Raw genomic sequence first — 20,161 nt, 5'->3', positions numbered from 1 at the left:
ATAAAAGTTGTTTTATTGTATTATTGTGTTGTATTTAACTGGTTGTTCATGATTGTAAACATCCCCGACTGGAAGCTGTGCTATACGTAAAGGCTTTCAGTTGGATGTTTGCTGTCATCGTCCAGTTTTAGCTTCTTGTTCTGAGATCAAGTTTCATCACTTAACATACCTGTCATTGAACAATACAGCATCCTGAATGTATTGTAAATTAGTTATGCTTTAATAAAATTGATAAAGTTCTAAGGTAAGTCCTCTCTGTATATTGATATATCTTATGTTTAGTAAACTTGGTAATATTCCAGTGCAGTCGCTGTAAACATCCTACACTCAGCTGTAATCTGCAAACAAGGCTGGGGGAGGGTGTTTGCTGTGATTGACTGGAAAATCTCTGATGAAGCAATGAGTTATTGGATGAATGTAAAAAAGGAATGATTAACAAGGATAAAGACAAAATAAAAATGTGTTAACCTGTTTTATCTCTATAATTCAATGTAATATAATTAATAAACTGATTACTGTTTTAATTCAAATCCTAGTAGTGCTCATTCTATATAATATTTGAGTATTCGTTTTAATTAAAGCTGATCAGCATATTTTATTGAATTTGTTTACATTGATGCACAATGGCAGGTTGCCTTTACCGTTTTCATTTATAACGTGTCTTCATTTTAATTCGGGTTTATCTATTATGTTCATTCCGTGTAAATGTCTGAATGTCATATTACTGACGATTTTGGTCCTGAGAAACGCCATGCAGCAGATGGCGCACGCGTCTCCGCAGATACATTTTTGCTTGAGGACGAAGATTCATTCGCCATTTTGGTTATCGCAGATTCGACAGAAACGTCGCAGAACTAATTTAAGTATAATGAATTCGTTTATATTGAGATCTAGATATAAAAACAGACCAGAATCGTTTTCAGAGAGATCTTACTGATGATCAATTTAAATAAGAATGGACTCAGTGCATGTAGGTAAGTATATAGATGATTATTTGGTTTGCACCGCGCCAAAGAAACGGCCAGTTCTGATGATTCGATATGGAATCGAACAAGTTAGGTAAAACTATCAAAGCGCAGCAGCAAAAGCATGTTTAGCTTAAAAATTGTGTAGCAAATTCATGTGCATCGTTTAAAATGCTTGTGGCACAGGAACTGCCCCGAATCTTTGAATTTAACCTTTAGCGAGTGTGTTTATTGACATATTCTAGTACCTGAGAGAAGAACGCGAAACTGTTCTCCCGAGGTTTTAAAATGAAGGTTACAATACAGGGCACAGAACCATTGGTTTCCTAAATACATATTCATGTTTATTAAATGCCTGATAAAACTGTGTTTTCTCAAAATGTTAAACAATGTACAGTTTTGTAACGGTTATATAAAATTGTTATAACAAACGCCTTATTATCGAAAGAGCAAAACACAGCTTTGCATAATAATAAACTGCAAATATGAATCAACATTCTTATCAATGTTATGTTAATACCAATTAAAAAATGCATATGTTTTAAAACTAACATATATGGATAAAACATTGGCAATAGATATCTAAATCTTATTTTAACCATTTTTCAATGCTATAAGATAATACAAATATATGACAAGACTGTAAATCATTTGTTTTCATACACCGAGTAATGGAAATATCAACCCACTGTTTTTGTTTTTACAGAAAGTGCTTCGGTCTTCATGTGCAAAATATGCAACCTATTTTCTCCCAGTAAATCACTGCTGCTTTCTCATGTAACTGAGACTCACACCAGTGAAGGAGGTGACCCTGATACTTTTATTTTAGCACTAAAGCCTTTAACAACACAGCAACCACAGAGCTCAGGTAAGCAGCTTTGAACCCAAAAAGTGTTGTTTACCTACATTGGGCCAGACAGTAACATTGTGTTTTAAACCTTTTAGATGTTGTCATAAAAAGAAAACGTGGAAGACCAAAAGGCTCCACGAAGAAAGTCCGACCAGAACCAGAAGAGGTTACCTTACAGAAATCACCTGATCAGCAGGGGTCCACTAATATTCAGTCAGTGACTGTAGTTGAGGAACAGAGTGAGGATGGCACTGATCTGGATTGCAAGAAATGTAATCGCAAGTTCAGCAACAAGCGGCAAATTTCCAAACACATTTGCTTTGTAGGACTTAAAGAGGCTGCTGATGAGGAAGAGAACAATGGTACTATTTTCTACTATATGTTATAGAACAGATTTTATAGATGTCTGTACTTATTACTCACCCCTTAACCGTATTGACTAGGAGATCATTCTGATGGAAATAAACTGGACGACGGAGAGGAAGACAGAGAGCGGACACCAAAGAAAGCTCGAGCAATGCGGACAGATAAGATGGTCAGTGCAAAGGTCCCCGAGTCAACAAACGGGATCAAAAACCCTATTGTTAGTGTTGTACTGACCAGTCACGAGGCCATTCCAGGTGAGATATGTTTTGAGTTCATTTGCACTAATGACTGGGTGAAACATTTAAACTAAGTCTAGGTGTTGCTTTAATGCAGGTGCTTCTAAGATCGTTCCTATTGAAGCCGCCCCAGCAGAGCCATCCACCCAGATCGACGCACCTGCGGGTTCCCAGGAGGAGGCATTGAAGAGGGGTTACCAGGAATATGCCATTCAGCAAGCTGCTTTTGAAGTGCCTCTCAAATCCAACAGGTTCTAAATGTTTTACTTTAGGTTTTACTCATATTACTATATTTTGTATTTTTTGACTTTTAAGTACTATTAAATATTGCATTACTTTTGCATGAACATCTTACTTTTGCACTTTTAGTTGCACTATGTTGATGGTGACAAATGATTTCTCTTGGCACAGGTTAGGACAAACCCAGCTTAAAATCTTCACCTGTGAATGCTGCAATAAAGTCTTCAAATTCAAACATTCGCTGCAGGCCCACCTAAGAATCCACACCAATGAGAAACCCTTCAAATGCACGCAGTGTGACTACGCCAGTGCTATTAAAGCTAATCTTAGCGTGCACATGCGAAAGCACACAGGGGAGAAATTCAGCTGTGAGCTGTGCTCATTTCAATGCCTCAGTAAAGGACACCTCAAAGTGCATGTGGAGCGAGTGCACAAGAAAATAAAGCAGTACTGCCGCTTCTGCAAGAAGAAATACTCTGATGTCAAGAACCTCCTCAAACACATCTGTGAGAGTCACGACATGAATGATGAGAAAGTAAAGGAGTCTTATGATGAGAACTGCCTCCAGACCAGGGCGGGCAAGAGACAGCTTCTTTACAACTGTCAGATCTGCGACCGCAAGTTCAAGAACGAGCTAGAGCGCGATCGTCACATGGTGGTCCACGGCAACAAGAGACCCTTCGGCTGTGAGCTGTGCGATCATGGCTCAACCAAGTTTCAGGCCCTGCAGGCCCACATCCGAAAGCACCCATTCATTTACGTGTGTGCCATTTGCCAGCAGAAATTTGTTAGCTCGGTTCGACTGAGATCGCATCTCGGAGAGATCCATCCGGAAACGGATGAGCCGTCTGCTTTTGCAGACTCCATAAAGTCCAGCTTTTGCCTGCTTAAACCAGGTGACGATATTCAAAAGGACATGCTCAACCAGGATGAGCTGGAAATCACAGAAGAGCTGTCTCAACTTAATGCCCAGGAGTTGATAAGCACAGAAGTGAGTTGCTTGGAACAGGAGGAATCTCAGTCACAAACCTCTGATAGTTTGCTCATACACAATTCAAATGAAGGTTTTCCACATACAGACAGTATTAATGATTGCCCAGCCAATGAGACGGACACCTCTCCAGTAGCACCAACACAAGAGATGGCTTGTGAGGATGTCCAAGAAGAGACACTTAAAGTAGATAGCAGTGTAGCAGAAGACCAAATTCCTGCTAAAGAAACTGTCTCCTTGCCTTCAGAAAGTCGTTTTGAGGCTGAAAAAGAACAAACACTCTCTGAGGAGCTCATATCAAAAGATGCGGAGGCTATTTCACCTCATCAGAATAAAGAAGAGGAAAAAGTTCCACAAACTACAGCTGTTCTTTGTTGTGAGGAGGACTTCAGTCCGGAGCAGGAGGAAAAATCTGCCTTCAAGCAGATTGTAGAGCAAATGCAAAAAAGACAGCTTAACATGGAAGTGTTTGAACGGATTCGGAAAGTTTATGGTGACCTCGAATGTGAATACTGCGGTAATACAGTTTTTGTTTAAAGGGATAGTTCACACATAAATTAAAATATTGTCATTGTTTATCAGCCCTCTTGTTGTTCCAAATCTGTATACATTTCTTTGTTTGGATAAACACAGAAAAATATTTGGAAGAATGTTAGTAACTGACAGTTTTGAGGAACCATTGACTACCATAGTAGGAAATATTAAAATAGAAGGCAAAGAACTGTTTGCTTTTCTAAATTCCTCAAAATATATTATTTTGCGTTCAACAGAACAAAAAAATTACACAGTGTCTCAGAACTGTCAGTTGCTAACATTCTTCCAAATATTTTCTTTGTGTTGAATCGAACAAAGAAATGTATACAGGTTTGGAACAAATAGAGGCTGAGTCATTTATGACAGAATATTTAGGTGAACTATCCCTTAAAAATATAATTTCTGTTTCCATTCTCTTCATAAATTCTCTATAATTTTCTATCAACAGGTAAGCTTTTCTGGTATCAGGTGCATTACAACATGCATGTGCGAACTCACACCAGGGAACACCTTCATTACTGTTCCCAGTGCAGTTATTCTTCCATCACTAAAAACTGCCTGAAGCGACATGTTATACAGAGACATTCTGACATTCTGCTTAAGTGTCCCTCTGAAGGATGTCAATACTGTACGCCAGACAAGTACAAGCTTCAGGCTCATCTCAAAACTCATTCGGACATTGTGAGTTATAGCAGTGTGTATCTATATTTTTGAAACACTGGTAGAATAAAAAAAGGACCTTCTGTATTAAATCATATTTCTTATTTTTAGGTCAAGAAAAGTTTAACATGCCCTGTATGTCAGGAGTCTGTTTCAGAGGATAAAGTTAGAACTCATATCAAAAATAACCATCCAGGTAAGAAAAACAATGAACTGCTCTGTGATGTCCCACATTTACATTTTACATGTATTAGCAGAAATGTTTTATCCAAGCGAGAGAGCATTTACATTTTGTTTAAAGGGACGGTTCATCCCAAAATTTAAATTTTGATGAATACATGAAACAAAATGAATACTTCTTTTCATTTCAAACCTGTATTACTTTCTTAGTTCTGCAGAACACAAAAGAAGATATTTTGAAGAATGTTGGTAACAGAAAAGCGTCGGTCCCCATTGACTTTTTGTGTCCATACAATAAAAGTGAATGGGCACCAACGTGTTTTGTTTACCAACATTCTTCGGTATGTTTTTTTGTGCGTTTTGCAGTTAAAAGAAAGTAAAACAGGTTTTAAGATGACAAAAGGGTGAGTAAATAATGACAGCATTGAAAATTTTGGGTGAACTATCCCTTTAACTATCCCAATACTCTGCAAACCGCTGAATTTAATCATGGATGTGTTCATGCTCTATAGACGTGTCTATGAACAACATGTCGGAGACGCTGGGGATACGTGTGCATGTGAAGGGAGTGATTGGGAAAAGAGCTTCCAAATGTCCATACTGTGACTGTTTCTTCACAAGGAATGGGTCAGATCTTCAGCAGCACATATGGGCCCATGAAGGTGCCTTTCTAATATTCTTTCTTGTATTTTAAAGGGGTCATGTTTGTATCTTCTCTTTGCCCCGCCTATCTGAAGCGCGCAGATTTTTTACAAACCTCATCGCAAACATTTACAAACATCAGGTTCCAAAGCAATTGTACTGATAGGTACGCCTACCTTACTTGCGTATATATATTTGGGCGGTCTTAGTCTATTCATATCTCCAACTGACGTAGATTTGTGGGGGTGTGGTTAGACGAGGTGTTTCGGGCAGGTCTGGGTAAGCATTAGATAGAATGCATATTTTGTTCCGACACTTACATTTTAGCAATTTTGTGTGTTTTATACATGCATGGGCAACTTATAACACACCAAAGACACAGAAAAACACGTATTCTAACCATATGACCCCTTTATTAATTCCGTTACATAAAAGTATTGATTGTTTTCCATTAGCTCAACTCGATAAAAGAATGTCAGTGAATGATAAATAATGGTGCTCTGTTCATATTACAGGATTGAAACCATACAAGTGTTCGCTGTGTGATTATGCCTCAAGAAGTAAAAGCAACCTCAAGGCTCACATGAACAGACACAGTACTGAGAAAACACATCTTTGTGATCTCTGTGGAAAAAAGTTCAAGTCGAAATGCACGCTGAAAAGCCATAAACTTATGCACACAGCAGATGGTGAGTATCTAATTTGGTTGGGGTTTTGGGCTGCTGCTGTACCTACTTAAAGTTAAATAAACATGAAATGACACTTACAACCAATTTTACTTCTGTAATCTACTGTATTACCAAGTGAAACTGGATGTTCAGTGAAAAAATTATTGCAGGGTTGTACTTGAGTTAACGAATTCAGAATTGACTAAGCTGCGACTAGCCGAATAGCCAGATGGTCGTTGGGGGGGAAAGTATGCTTGAAAATGTAAGGTGCAGAGAGTAATTATTTTTGGAAGAAAGATAATGAAGGATTTTTTTTAATAAAATTTTTTTATTTTTAAAGTGAGAAAATAAAGCAGGGTTAATTTGAATGTTGGTCTGAAACCGATTCTTACACTTTTCACATTGACAGGCTTTGGTTGTTTCTTTAATAAAAATCAGCTTATCACAAATCCTTAATGTTGTAGGAAAACAGTTCAGATGCACGGAGTGCGACTTTACTGCTGCCCAGCGGCCACATCTCCTCCGTCACATGGAGCAACATGCCTCATTCAAAGTAACACTTACTTTTCAGAATACATCTTTCAAGTAATCTTCATCGTCACATTTGTCATGTGTCCCGCAGCTAACACAAAGACCAAAATGTTTTTACTGTTAAAGCCTTTCCGTTGTGCGCACTGCCACTATTCATGCAACATTTCGGGCTCCTTAAAAAGACATTACAACAAGAAGCATCCCAACGTGCAGTACACCAATGCTGGAACAGGGACGGCCACTGCAGAAACTGTGATTGAACAAGGCAAGTCTTTCATTTCCCCTCAGTCACACATATTCAGTTAAAACAGCTTTACCTAACACAGGACGCTTGATAAATATATTTTTGATTGAAAATCAGCATAGCTTTGGTCATTGAAAACAAGTGTGTGATTTTAGGTGGAGTGAAATGTCCAGTGTGCAATTACGTTTATGGCACTAAATGGGAAATGAACAGACATCTGAAAAGCAAACACGGTCTCAAAATGGTGGAGTGTGACAGTCTGGGTGTAAATCAGTGGGAGGTGAGATTCTCCATTGTGTTTGAGATACATTTACCTGTCAGAAAGCAATTTCTCCATTTAAAAAAATAGATTATTCATCCTAAACTACACATTATGTCATAATTTTCTCACCTTCATGTCATTATATGAGTTTTAAATTATATAAGGGGGATTAAATGTTGTTTTTCATTTTCATCTTTGGGTGAACTATTCTTTTTATTGCTTTGACTCATTGATAAATCTGACAATGAGATTGTCTTATTTCATAATGTTTATTGTTGGATTGTATTACTTCTAGACTTGCTTATGGCTTTATTGCTTGTTTATTTAGGTAGTGGAGTCAGTAGAGGAACCGGCCATGCAGTATCTTCATATAGCTGAGACAGAAGATCCACAGGGAACAGAGACTGCTGTATCAGCTCTGCAAGACCTGCGCTTCAACACACAGAATGGTCAGAACGTGCTACTAAAGAAATAGCTTTACACCCTGTCTATACCAGAAACGAGCAATGCGACGTGACACGAGAAATTCCATGTTCCAAATGGGGTTGTTTTGTCTTGGACGACATTTAAAATGATAATGGATATTAATGGGTTTTATTGTCTTTTGTCGTGTCACATCGCACCACGTTGCGTCCGGTGTAAATGCTAGCCATTTCTGTAATATTCATTTCTGAGCTGAACTCTTGTTCTATCTGTTCAGGTATTCTGTCTACAACAGCAGGAGACAGACTAGACCCAACATCGGTCAACATCCTCCAGCAGATAATTGAACTGGGCTCAGAGAACCATGATGCCACTGTGGCGTCCGTGGTTACTATGGCTCCTGGTACGGTTACTGTCGTAGAGCAGGTGAGTGTCATAAAAATACATTCAAAAACAAACTTTCTAGACAGCTGCATTCAGGAAAGTTTCTTACTACATTGTGTCTTTTACTGATATCACAGTTGTGTTTGTTTCATTTTCCGCAGTTGTTTTTTGGTGTCCATTTAATTTCAGTAATAGCTTCCATAAAATGTTTCAGTAATACTCACTGTGGGCTGGAAAACGTTTCACCTCTACCCGCTTTTCGTAATATTTTTGTTTTTCCATTCGAGGTGGCGGAGGAGGAGGAGCAGCAGCAGCAGACCGACCATGCCATGATGATCCAGGATGCACTGCAGCAGGCAACGGTGGGCCTTGGAGAAGAGCACCATCTAGTGGTGTCTTCAGATGACATGGAAGGCATCAAAACGGTCACCGTATATACACAGGGTGAAGACGCCTCTCAATTTATAGTCTACGTTCAGGAAGCTGTTCAGGAAGCTATGCAGGAAGCTGTGCAATCTGAGGAGACCACCACAGTTTAGTGAGTGTGTGTATAAAACACATAAAAGTGTCCAAACTAAAATACTCTTCTATTATTGTCATACTTGTGGATTTTAAGACCCAATAAGAACAGTGACTAGTTGTAGCCTTGTTATTTGCAAAAACTGATTGTTAGGACCCCATTTAGTGTATTAGCCATTCTAAGGCTGTTCTCTAATCTGACAGGGGGGAGTTTTCTCCACATTCACAACATGTATCCAAAGTAGTAGTCTGTCTGTAACATTTGAAGCAGGCGTTTTGTTTACTTGTGTATGCGATTGTAAGCATGTATGCTTCCAATTGAGTTACTGTGTGACTCTGTTCATCAACCTTTTGTAGTTTTATATACAAAGCTCCCATACAGTGTATGGCTATCTTATAATTAAAAAACAATTATTTAAAGAATGTTGTTGAATGTTTTTGAGACACCTTTGTTTTTCAACTATCTGAGATTGAACCAGGTGATCATAAAACACATTATGTCAATATATGCAATGCAAACCATTTTATTTTATTAAAGATGTTTATTTGACAAAGTCAACAGCGTGACATTGCACCTTAAGATTCGTTCATTTTAGTGCCCCTGTTGTCTTCTGCCATCAGTTGTGAGATTTGGCTATCCAGCAGGCTGTCTTCATTGTTGTCCACCTCCTCTTTTTCCTCTTTCTGAAAACTCCTGGCCAGCAGATAGTCTTTTGGAGTGATATCATCATCTTTCATCCGTTTGGATTTAAGTTTCTTTTTCTCTATTAGTTTCTGTTTCCTGATTTCTCCCAGTGTATTCAGCTGCTCTTGAGTTAGTCCTCCTGCTGCCGGACTTTGTGTGAGAGACTCTCTCGACCCCTTCTCTCGTTTATAAGCTTCAATCTGTTTGTGGAGAGCATCATGATCCACACCAAACAACACTGGTCTTTTCTTTTCTCCCGAGTCCATCAGTTGTAGTCTTGCCCTTTGAGAGATTGAACAGTAAAAAGCTTATGGAAACCTTTTTTAAGGAGTGCATTTGGCTTTCTTTCAAATCTTCTTACCCAACATCACTGATGGATGAATTGTTTATTTCATCTTCACCTGACCCATAATCTGCGATCTTGAGAAGGTTTTCAACCTTGCAATGCAATAAGAAAAATGACAAATGGCAGTTCCATCACCAAACTGAACGAACCACAATGTTGTCTGTTTACCTCCATCATCGCAGCATATTGTTTATCTCTAATAAAAACCAAAGGAGGGACGCCACCAAGGATTTGGTGAGAGATGAGAAGGTATCTGATAAAATAAAGCACAATATGTTATTCCCTTCATCCCTCAAAACCAAATCTAAATGTGCATATAAAAAGGCATACCGTATACGAGGAGCACATTTGTCTAAAGCATGCTGAATTTGACTGTCATGTTCAGCTGACAGACTTGTCTTCCAGTATATTCGACAAGAGGAGAAATCTGGTGGTATCGAAACCTACACATGGGTATATACAGTGCATTAAGAAAAGCATTCATAACCATATGGTGCATATAATTTCAATTGCGGAAAGAATCCTACTTTGGATATCTGTATGTGGTAGGCAGCAATCTCTGAGTTTATTTCATACGAGTTCAGTAAGTCAGTCACTGCTTTGTAGATGATGTTGTTTAAAGTTCTTACACGAACACTGTCTTCCTGGTTTTTCTTTTTTGACGGTTTTAGAAAGTCAGGCAGACCTAGTGGTGTGGACTGAACGGCAAAGTAAATGAATACACAATACAAGCATGCTGATGTCGTCTATGTATAAAATCAAATATAATATAGTTTTCGCCAAACCAATAGAATCCAAATAACAACAATAAAATCTATTACAATTGGTGATTCTACTGTTTATTTCAGCAGGGTCAGGTTGCTCACCCGTGAAGGAGATTTATACCAATGCTTCTTCCTGCAAGAAAACATATCGACAACTTCTGTAACTGTGATCAGAATTACAGATTCCGTTTCATTTTGTATGTTAACAATAAAACGATCACTTACTTCTTACTGGCCAGCATCTTCATCAGTACATTACCACCAGATTGACATGCTGAGCTATGAATACACCTTTCTTTAAAGGTCATTAACCAGGAAACGCGCTGGTGAGCCAACAACTCGTGTCGTTCTGTTATGTGACGCATCATTCTTGTTATTGCAGTTGTATGTGGACCTAATGTCCATTCTTTTGAGCAAAGTATTCTCTTTACCGCCAACATATTCGCCAATTTCAGCTCACGTTACATGCCTAGCATCGACAGCATACGTCTGAATTCATTGTGATAGGAAAAGTAATAGAAAGGAGATCAAATCGAACGGCGTAGTGTGTTCTTTGCGCTGCTTGACATCCAAGTACCGCGAGAGCGATTCGATAGCAACGTTTTTGAGGTCGTTCTCGCGGTACTTTGATGCAATGTGCCAATCGATCTGCGAAGCGCAGCGTGAAGTCGAAAATATTTTTATTTCATTTGTAAATTCTGATTAAAGGGTAACTTCACTCCAAAATGAAATTTCTGTCATCATTTATTTACCTTCGAGTTGTTCCAAATCTGTTAATATGTCTTTGTTCTGATGAATGCTTTAACCAGACTTATTTTGCCACCCATTGACTTCCATAGTAGGGGAAAAACAATGGTAGTCAAAAGTGCCTCAGAACTGTTTGCTGTCCTAATTTCCTACTATGGGAGTCAGTTGGGGGAAAGTTCTGTTTGGTTAAAAGCATTCTTCCAAATATCTTTGTGTTCATTAGAACAAAGACATTTTTACAGCTTTGGAACAACTGGATGGTGAGTAAATGAAGACTTTGATTTTTGGATGAAGTATCCCTTTGATGTAATTTTGTAAAAATGTATAAAACAAAAGGAACTTGTTACGTACAGTACTCTTCTTACTAAGATAAACAGTATGACATTTAGTGAAGTTTATTCCGGGATGAAAATACAACTTAAAACCTTGAAGAGGACACGGAGGCACTTCTTTTCACGTCTGTAATGATTAACAGTGGAAAAACCAAACATAAAATACTAAAAGTGTCCCTCTCAGTGATGTCGATTTTAAATTCTTGACTTTTGCCGGTTAGTATTAAGTCAACCAGGTCTTCACTTTGTACAATTGTAATATAAAATGTTAGATGCAGAGCTATTTTACTATGTAATTTCCCAAATATATAGTACAACCTTCCAAAGCAAAACAACAAAAAACAGATGTGACTACAATATAAAAGACGCTATATTGAGTGTTTTTATCTTACAGTAAAGATGTGTAATTGTTTTACAGTTTTAACATAATTATCCCATAAAGTAAATACAACAAAAAAACAAATAAAGTAGGTTGGATTTGGTTAGTATTATTTTAGGTTCCCCTTTTTCAGAAAACACCACAAATCTTGTGTATATCCAATCTATTACACCATGCAATGGTTTACATCAGACTCTGAACATGCTGTATACAAACATTGTCATCTAATAAACCCTGTTGAGTTTGACTGATTTTTTTCTTGGGTTGTACCACCGGAATTAACAGATTATGTTGCATCCTGTTCACGTCATTCATTTTGAACCCAAGAAGTACCCGAGTCTTTTTCTTCTGGATTGCTTTCAAGCACTTCGTATGCTTGGTATTAAAGTGAGCCTTTACATCAGCCTTGTTTATCCACAAGCGGGAAGCAAGCATTTCCATTTCAGTCTTTGACAAGTATGGCTTTCGGTGGAAGTATCTGGAAAGGAATTCTTTTCTGTCTTCGAAAGATGTAAACTCCATCCCTGTAGGGTCCAAGACAAGTTCAACTGTAGCTGGAGGGTCTTCTGACTTGATAACTTTGGAAGCTCTCCTCCTCCTGCTCTTTTCTGAAACAAACACTCTCTTTGGTTTGACACAATCCACTTTATCCTCTGTGACCGTTTCTAAAGAATTCTCAGTTTTAATAGAATTAAATAAATCCCCATCAAGGCGTTCCATCACATCTGGATTCAGTAGCCTCTCTGCTTCTTTAACTGCTTTGGGAGCACAGCGACACCGCTGCACGTGAACGGAAATAGTTTTTGGTGTCGACTTTTCAGTGTACACTCCGAAACAATATATGCATTTGAAAGCAGGGGTTTTCAGTATTGCGTGAATGGTGGGAACGACGTGGTGTTCTGTTTGAAGATGCCGCTCGTAGTCATCAGGCGACGACTTGAACTTCGCCTGACAGAATGGACAGTCAGTAGCCATTGCCTTCAATGTGGCGGAGTATTCTGCCTTATCTGGATACATTTTAATGTAGATTTTCTCCTGCGAGCCTGTGATCAATGCCAGGTTGAGCTCTCTGTTATCAAGCAGATCCTTGGGCACATCCGTGTTTAGATTAAAGGTAGTGAACATCAGGTTGCCCTCATCGTCACAGTCAAGACCAAACTGCTCTTTAATGAGATTACGATTCTCCTTGATTTTGAGACTGTGCTCTTTATTTGTGTGCTCCATAACCTGTTTGAACGAATAGAACATCTGAGGGCAGAACAGACATTTCAAGCCGTGTAACAAGTGCTGGAAAATCCCCTGCTCTTTCAGTAAAATTTTGCATCTCAAACATCTGACCGTGTGATTGTCGTATTTTTTCAAAAATGGAGCGAGCACAGCCAACTCGTTTGGGGCAGAATTCCTGTTTATTGCCCTCTGAACAGCAGGCATAAGACCAGCGGGCACTACTGCTGAATTCAGAGCCTGGCTGATGTGGGGAGTGCTCAAAACCATTTGAGCAGGACCGCCCTGAACAGGCACTGTGACCTGCATAGGTGCTAAAGTGTACGTTGGAACGCCGTTGACTTGGTTGCCCGTGGGAATTAGACGCACAGATTGAGAAGCCAAGAGGGGGGCTCTGGGAACCGACTGATTCAGCTGAAGACCTGGAGAAACAAGAATGGGTGGACGCACGCCCATTTCGCCTGGGAGGTTGACCTGGACGCCAGGCGGGAAAAGAACCTTCTGTCCTTGCTGAGTGTGGGGTAACCTGGGCATGGCCATAGTAATGGGTACTGTCTTGGGTGCGTTCTGTTTCACCATCATATTAATGGACTTTACTACCGGAGAGGTAGACAACACTTGCTGTTGCTGCTGCTGTGTGTTCTGAAGAGCAGACATTGCTGTGCCTGAAAGTAAGGCTTGCGTTTGTGGAGACAGAAACATCTGCCCTCCACCGGGAGAGCAAAACAAAGCAGTTGTGTTGCTTGGTCCAGCCATGACTACGGTGCCGTTCGGCTTGGAGGCTTGGATGCCGTTTCCGTTTGTTTGCTGCGACTGCTGTTGCAAGTAGTTTGAACTCGCAACCAGCGCGACCTGCTGCATCGCTTTTGGTGTTAGGCTTAGCAGATTCTGTTGTCTAGCAAATTGGCTTGTGCAGTTCTTTTCGATTATGGAAGGAATTATCTGCCAGTGCAGGTCTTTGTGCTTCTCCGAACTCAAAATGTGATAAAGTAGATGCTCAATGGTTTCAGCTGGCAGCTTGCACATTTTACAGTGATATTTTACAGAAGTGCCATCCCTTGTTTTCTCGCCCTCCTCCTTTTGTGTACTATCTGAGCCAAGCCCGAAGTAACGGTCCAACATCGTAGCATAGTGGTTAACTAAGACATGCTTTTTCATCACATACAGTAAAGAGTCGTGATAGCCACAGGTTGCACATATATATCGGTCGTCGGCTGCATCAGCAGAGACTGTAACTGAGACAGTTTTGGGGGCGTGGGCCAAAGTGTGTCTAGGGATGTTTTGAATAGCTATGGGTCGGCCTTTTGATGGCAGAGTGTGAAAAAACTTAATGTGTTGATCTGTGACTTTTGGGGTGCTAACAAATGAGCAGTGGGGGCATATTAACAGACAGGCCAGGTCCAGTTCCTCCCCATGGCAGCGATGAATATGACTTCTGAACGTTGGCACAGACCGGCTGGAGTACCAGCAGAGACTGCAGCACAATGCCTGGCTCCGGTATGGATACTGCAAGACAAAAGTAATGTTATGATGAATATTTTTGTTTAGATCATGTTGAAAAATAAAGCCAATATATCATCTATATCCTTCTGAAACCTCAAATGTCCAATTCGCTGTTTTCCAGGAAATGGAAAAAACACTGTACTTTTAAATGATTAAATATGGTGTTGTCAAAGTTGACAAGCTAAAATTAGTTAGTTATTTGCAAATCCCAGTAACAAATATAAAGGGTGAATAATTTATAATGATTTATGGCAATAAAAAGGAAATATGTAGATAGGAGCTTTTAGACTAACAGCAGAGATATGTTATTTAGAACTGTAGAAAAATAGTCACATAATCTCAATTATTATTTTAATCTGAAAATTCATGTTAAAATGTAGACAAAAAATAAATAAAGTGTTTTAATGAAAATGTGGATGATAATAGGCCAGGAGGGCATTTTTGCAAATTCTTGGCAAAAAGTGGCTAATATATAACATGTTTTTCCATTTATTCTGGATTATCCACAATTTCTATATGATGTATGCTACATTTATGTTATTCCATAGTTTTGCTAAATTTTATTTAATGCAAGTGTTATGTGGAAAAAGTATTAATAAACGGATGACACTAAACATTTGACAGGTAATGTATAACTGGAAATACGTATGAAGGAAAGAGCTCTAAGGGAGTTTTTAACTACCTTTTTCCTTTTTTTGCCAACATGACCATCTGTAAAATTATCCCATTCTGTGTTGTTGAAACTTGCTTCCCCGGCATCAAAACCTTTGTATGTCTGTTGGAAATGAAGTGAGAAATTAGCGCCTATACCAAAATGATGCTCGCATCAACTAAAATCTCTACTGTTTTTCTACCTCCATCAGATCTTGACACTGCTGCATCCCAATGTCACACAGAATACTTTTGACCCGTTTTCTTGGTCGTCTGAGTTTTGTCAGGTTCTTCACCGGGATTTGATACATTTTGCTGATCCTGTGAGGGAAATTATCATATAAAATGATAACATCAAAACACACCAAAATATGTGCCACAATATATCGCTATTTTATATAGCCGTTTGCAAAACGACACTCCTTCAGATCATCCTAAATCATTGAGTCTATTACATGGTTATAATATATACAGCTCGTTGTAATTGTGTGCTACTACTGTGTATGTGATGCGCTTCTGACACATTATATTTCGTAAAAACCAGCCGTGCCATTAAGTTGTATCAATGGGAGAAATTCCTCAACCCGTCCTTCATACATCATGCTGTGTTGCTCAACTGATAATGACGTCTGTTATAAACCTGTGACTACCTTCAATATTCTGGCACAAAGCTGGCAATTGAGTGGATGGAGCTCCGTCCGATTCTTCCGGCGTCACTGGATGGCGCGCGGTATTGAATCTGCTACTTCATAGTCCGCGGCATCCGAGTTGAGCTCGATCAGCCTTCCTTATCACATCCGCGATAGTCTGCTGAAATTCAAACCATCAACAAGATCTGCTCACTTTTAATTGTACCTCAGTAAAACATCAGCCTTACTCCTGCTAAAAACATGGCGCACAGGAAGACAGGAAGTGACGTTGTCTCATTTACATATTGCATAGTGCAACTCCACCAATAGAAGAAGGGTGGGCTGATCTTGCAAAGTTGATCAGTTTGATAGTCATGGGTTATAGGAATTAATAATCACAGGATCATGGCTGTGGTTCTTACCTGTGGATGGTCTAGGCACACCTGTGGTGCCTCACTTTATTGCCAGGGCCATGATGGGCTGAGAGATGGAAGCATGTCATGACTGATAACTTGTTGACAGGTAATTGGTGTTTACATTTACATTTAGTCGTTTAGCAGACGGTTTTATCCAAAGCGACTTACAACGAGTTCGGTGAGCAATAAGCGATATGTCATGAAAGACTAAATCATTATGATATGCAATGTACACCTGTTGATGTTTAAGTTTGATGTCAACTCAGGTAGCTCATCTAAGGTCAGCATAATTTATGACATGTATACTGTACGAGACCAGATTTATTGCAATTTTGCTTTTTTCGGTCGAAATGTTGTTCCAATTGCTTCCATTTTGACTAAATGACTAAATGTACATGTATAACATGATTATATTAAACCTTTAAAAACTAGCTAGTAGCTACGCAAAGCAGGTGTCTGCAGTATGTAATGTGAAGCATTAGTTGTTGATACATGTTGTAAAATGATATAACTGTAGTATCTCAAACATTCCCACTTCTACATTGATGTAATAATTAGGCTTTTATTTAGTGGTAACATTTATACAGTCATAAATACAGATTGCGAATGTCTTCAGTTATAGAATTTAAGTAACAGATTTCTCATGTGCTTTTTCCCCCATTATTTACACTACAATGTGTAGTGTTACATTTGAACCTGCAATGATGTTTTTAGTGATGGTACAAATTTAAGTGACATGCAGAAAGGAGGGTTACCACTGTCATTGAAAACCCACATGTATCTCTATGTTTTTTGGTCTGGAGGGAAAATGGAAATCTTAAGTTTTAAAGGGATAGTAATTGATTGATATTTTGAAGAATTTAGGAAAACAAACGGTTCTGGGGAACCTTTGACAACCATTACAATTATTTTCTAATATGGTAGTCATTGGTGCCCCAGAAATCTCAATGAGGTCTTGCCCCAATCCTTTGTTGCTAATATTTTTCTAAATATCTTTCTTTGTGTTTAACAAGTTGAGGTTGAGTAAATGATAACAGATTTTTTTATTTTTGTCTTAAGTATCCCTTTAAGTTATCAGTTATTATGACCCTTAACTGAAATGTGACCTCTGCATTTAACCCATCCAGTGAACACATGCACTGCAAGTCGTGAACACACACACACCCTGAGCAGTGGTCAGCTATCACTGCAGCGCCTGGGGCGCAAACGGGGCCTCAAGGGCACATCAGTCGCTTCCTGCTGGCCCTTAGAATCGAACCGGTGACCTTCTTGTTATGAGTCCAACTCTCTTGCCACTAGGCCAAAACTGTCACCATTTACTACCCTGTAAAAATTTTTTAGTTACACAATGTCCTCACAAAATGACAACAATTCCATCTTCCTCCATTTCTTCCTGGTGCAACATTAAATGTTTACTCACATCTATGTGCCATGTGCTTAAAAGGTCATGGGTGCTACAGCTCGAGCCTCCCTGTCTGATGGACGGTTTATAGCAATAATGCTTTTGGGGGGTCCAGCGCCTGTGAAGTGGGTGGTCTTGCTCAGCGTGAGCTGTATAGTTGAGGCAAGGCTGAGAGTGATAGGCGGCTGCAGAAAATAATGAGTTGGATTGTCTAGCAAAAAATTGAGGCTTGTGAGAAGTATAAACATGTTGATGAGAAGTATAAGAGCCTGTTGAAGCACTGGAGTGCCGGGAAGTGCATTTTATGGGCCTCTCGACAATCACATCTGCATCTTCTTCACTCTCAGACCCATTACCTGTCAAGCCGTAAGCTTTCATTATCATTGGTAGCCCTGGGTAGCTTACAGAGTCCATGTTATCAAGAAAGTGTCTTGAAGAACCGCAGCTTTTTCGTCTTATGTTGTTATGCTGGTTTGCGGGTTTTACAGTAATGATGAGGTTGTAACTGTTGGCAATCATCATGTCAGTCACCTGGTCCAAAGACTTTCCCATTACATCAATACCATTCACCTCCAAAACCTGATCATTGATGGCCAGAAGTCCAGTGCTTTCGGCAAGTCCGCCGGGTACAATGCGTGAGATAAAGATCACCCGCACTTTTTTTAAGCCGTAAGGAGTAACTTTAACAGTAGTACCATCACGAATGTAAAACCCTAGAGGTCTGTCCGAGCCTTGGTGGAAGAGGCGGACTCTTCTATGGCACTCTGGTAGGATGTCCACATCAATGATGGAAGAAACAGGGCGGAAGTTGTGTGGCATGCTGATCTGAAACTGAGATTTTCTATGGCTGACCTCGCCCCGGTATGCTGCTGGAGATTTCTTTCCCTTAAACGTGCTGTCAACTCCAATGATACACTGCTCAGCTTCATCTGTAAAACAGTGTGTAAAGTAAGTTGAGCAAAGTGTTTCGTGATATAAACACAGGTGATAATCGTGATATCACAGAAAATATTTCTCTAGGACATGATAATAATCATCATTTCCCTATAAAAGTTACTGAAAACAGTTTACTGAGGAATTAACCCTAGATCACATGAACTTGGACGGCTGGCAAAACAAACACACCATTTGGGAAAGCAATTATGCTCAACTACATGATGCCCAAGATAAATTTCTTCCTTCCTACCATCATGGAGATAAAACTCATTGGCTAATGGCCTGCAACATTACTCTGTCATACTGCTACGTTAACTACATTTCTGCATAAGATAAGACATAAAAAAACGAATAAATTCTAATACACATCTTGTATTATACACATCCTATATGTTACTTAGTTAAAAAAATTGTATACACATACACCAATAGTATGTTTTTTTATTGTGAGTTATAAGAATACGAGATGTAAGACAGATATGGATTCCAATTTCCTTCTTGGCCCTTTCTGTACCTTGCAACTGAATAAAGATGCGCAGTAAAGATTGTGTGGAGGTCATAGCTTTCCAAAAGTTGTCATCATTATTGATAGGCAACAGTTCTCCATGAACATCCGCATATCCGATAAGGACATCCATTTCCCATAAGTGATGTAAACGCAGAACGAGTCGGTGGAAATCTCTGTATTTCCCAGGATCAGAGCGATCAAAGGAAAACCTCCTGAATTCTGCACCATACTGTAGATAGGAACACATGAATTAGGTTATATAACACGAGACCATATCTGTCAATCTGTGAATCTGTTCATGGTTTTTATCATAGTGAGCCTCAGAAGTAGTGAGAGGGTCTTCATTGAGCTGACATAATAAACTATTTTGGAAGTGTGTAAGTCTTTGTTTTCTGCAGCCTATAAATACATTCTGTGAATTAACTTCGAAAATAATTAGTCAATATAATATTGTATTTGACCATATTAATAATATATACTGATTCGTTTAAATTCATAAATTGCATAGAGCCAAAAACAAGAAATGTTGCACAAAAACGCACGGCCACGCACATACAGGTCAATGATGTTTCATAAAGATTAGAAGAAAAGCACGTGCAGGTTCACTTACTTTACTTTTCACCTCCAGGATAGAGCAGCAGCGCAGAGATTGCGACTTTCTAAGCGTCTTGTTCATGTTCTCCGATAAGCAGTCAACTGCACAATCTCCGCAAACCACTTGGGTTTTGTTTAGCTCTGCATGATAGCGCTACGCATCACTGAATAAGCGGAAAAGCAGCACATGTTCTGTCAAAAGTCCGTACGAACCAAGACGTCCTAATATGCTCGTTATTGTAATGCTTCTTTTTAGTCACATTTATTTGCTTTCTCCGGCAGATCGTTGCGCATTTAAGATTATTCGCTTATTCATGCGATTGATTGATTGGTTAGAGGTGAAAACAAAA

The 20,161-nt window shown here is 39.2% G+C and overlaps 4 protein-coding genes across 7 annotated transcripts; 1 reads left to right on the top strand and 3 right to left on the bottom strand.

The window, feature by feature from the left end:
- Positions 1-821: 821 nt before the first annotated feature.
- On the top strand, positions 822-9,252 carry zfat (zinc finger and AT hook domain containing). Its single transcript, XM_079468786.1, has 16 exons — positions 822-974; positions 1,672-1,833; positions 1,911-2,177; positions 2,259-2,435; positions 2,515-2,668; positions 2,829-4,165; positions 4,631-4,863; positions 4,954-5,038; positions 5,535-5,684; positions 6,180-6,353; positions 6,797-6,885; positions 6,990-7,128; positions 7,263-7,387; positions 7,698-7,818; positions 8,070-8,218; positions 8,464-9,252. The coding sequence occupies exons 1-16, from the start codon at positions 956-958 to the stop codon at positions 8,713-8,715; spliced, it is 3,633 nt and encodes a 1,210-aa protein (XP_079324912.1). The 5' UTR covers positions 822-955; the 3' UTR covers positions 8,716-9,252.
- Positions 8,551-11,070, bottom strand: rbfa (ribosome binding factor A). 3 transcript variants are annotated; one of them, XM_079468835.1, is made up of 8 exons: positions 10,716-11,013; positions 10,593-10,623; positions 10,254-10,424; positions 10,057-10,169; positions 9,895-9,979; positions 9,742-9,818; positions 9,271-9,662; positions 8,551-8,692 (listed from the first exon to the last, which is right to left on the bottom strand). In XM_079468835.1, the coding sequence occupies exons 1-7, from the start codon at positions 10,928-10,930 to the stop codon at positions 9,272-9,274; spliced, it is 1,083 nt and encodes a 360-aa protein (XP_079324961.1). In that variant the 5' UTR covers positions 10,931-11,013; the 3' UTR covers positions 8,551-8,692; position 9,271. The 3 variants fall into 3 exon arrangements, with proteins under 3 accessions (XP_079324961.1, XP_079324963.1, XP_079324962.1); XM_079468836.1 differs by lacking the exon at positions 8,551-8,692 and having other exon boundaries at positions 9,205-9,662; positions 10,716-10,839; positions 10,922-11,007; XM_079468837.1 differs by lacking the exon at positions 8,551-8,692 and having other exon boundaries at positions 9,113-9,662; positions 10,716-11,070.
- Positions 11,071-11,609: 539 nt separating this feature from the next.
- On the bottom strand, positions 11,610-16,227 carry adnp2a (ADNP homeobox 2a). The gene is made up of 4 exons (XM_079468790.1): positions 15,977-16,227; positions 15,530-15,647; positions 15,358-15,450; positions 11,610-14,678 (listed from the first exon to the last, which is right to left on the bottom strand). Exons 2-4 carry the CDS (start codon positions 15,635-15,637, stop codon positions 12,132-12,134), a joined length of 2,748 nt encoding a protein of 915 aa, XP_079324916.1. The 5' UTR covers positions 15,638-15,647; positions 15,977-16,227; the 3' UTR covers positions 11,610-12,131.
- Positions 16,228-16,918: 691 nt separating this feature from the next.
- Positions 16,919-19,911, bottom strand: pard6ga (par-6 family cell polarity regulator gamma a; the record flags this gene model as incomplete). Of its 2 annotated transcripts, XM_079468817.1 has the most annotated exons (4): positions 16,919-17,695; positions 17,792-18,702; positions 19,224-19,446; positions 19,828-19,911. In XM_079468817.1, 4 exons carry the CDS (start codon positions 19,891-19,893, stop codon positions 17,681-17,683), a joined length of 1,215 nt encoding a protein of 404 aa, XP_079324943.1. The 2 variants fall into 2 exon arrangements, with proteins under 2 accessions (XP_079324943.1, XP_079324942.1); XM_079468816.1 differs by lacking the exon at positions 16,919-17,695 and having other exon boundaries at positions 17,726-18,702; positions 19,828-19,893.
- Positions 19,912-20,161: the final 250 nt, after the last annotated feature.

Source organism: Barbatula barbatula (assembly GCF_947034865.1).
Source record: "Barbatula barbatula genome assembly, chromosome: 12".
NCBI lineage: Eukaryota > Metazoa > Chordata > Actinopteri > Cypriniformes > Nemacheilidae > Barbatula > Barbatula barbatula.
Note: the sequence above shows the minus strand (reverse complement) of the source record. Positions and strands in the feature narration are given on the sequence as shown.

Bases quoted from the DNA above. Each gene is read 5' to 3' on its own strand.
- zfat (XM_079468786.1), top strand. The intron at 4,166-4,630 runs GTAATACAGTTT...TTCTATCAACAG, and splicing joins CCTCGAATGTGAATACTGCG to GTAAGCTTTTCTGGTATCAG. The intron at 6,886-6,989 runs GTAACACTTACT...TTACTGTTAAAG, and splicing joins AGCAACATGCCTCATTCAAA to CCTTTCCGTTGTGCGCACTG.
- rbfa (XM_079468837.1), bottom strand. From the start codon at position 10,930: ATGTTGGCGGTAAAGAGAATACTTTGCTCAAAAGAATGGACATTAGGT. The intron at 10,425-10,592 runs GTGAGCAACCTG...TTTGCCGTTCAG, and splicing joins GGTATAAATCTCCTTCACGG to TCCACACCACTAGGTCTGCC. The intron at 9,663-9,741 runs GTAAGAAGATTT...AATCTCTCAAAG, and splicing joins TCATCCATCAGTGATGTTGG to GGCAAGACTACAACTGATGG.
- adnp2a (XM_079468790.1), bottom strand. From the start codon at position 15,637: ATGTATCAAATCCCGGTGAAGAACCTGACAAAACTCAGACGACCAAGA. The intron at 15,451-15,529 runs GTAGAAAAACAG...CATTTCCAACAG, and splicing joins AGTGTCAAGATCTGATGGAG to ACATACAAAGGTTTTGATGC. The intron at 14,679-15,357 runs GTAGTTAAAAAC...TTTGTCTTGCAG, and splicing joins TTGGCAAAAAAAGGAAAAAG to TATCCATACCGGAGCCAGGC.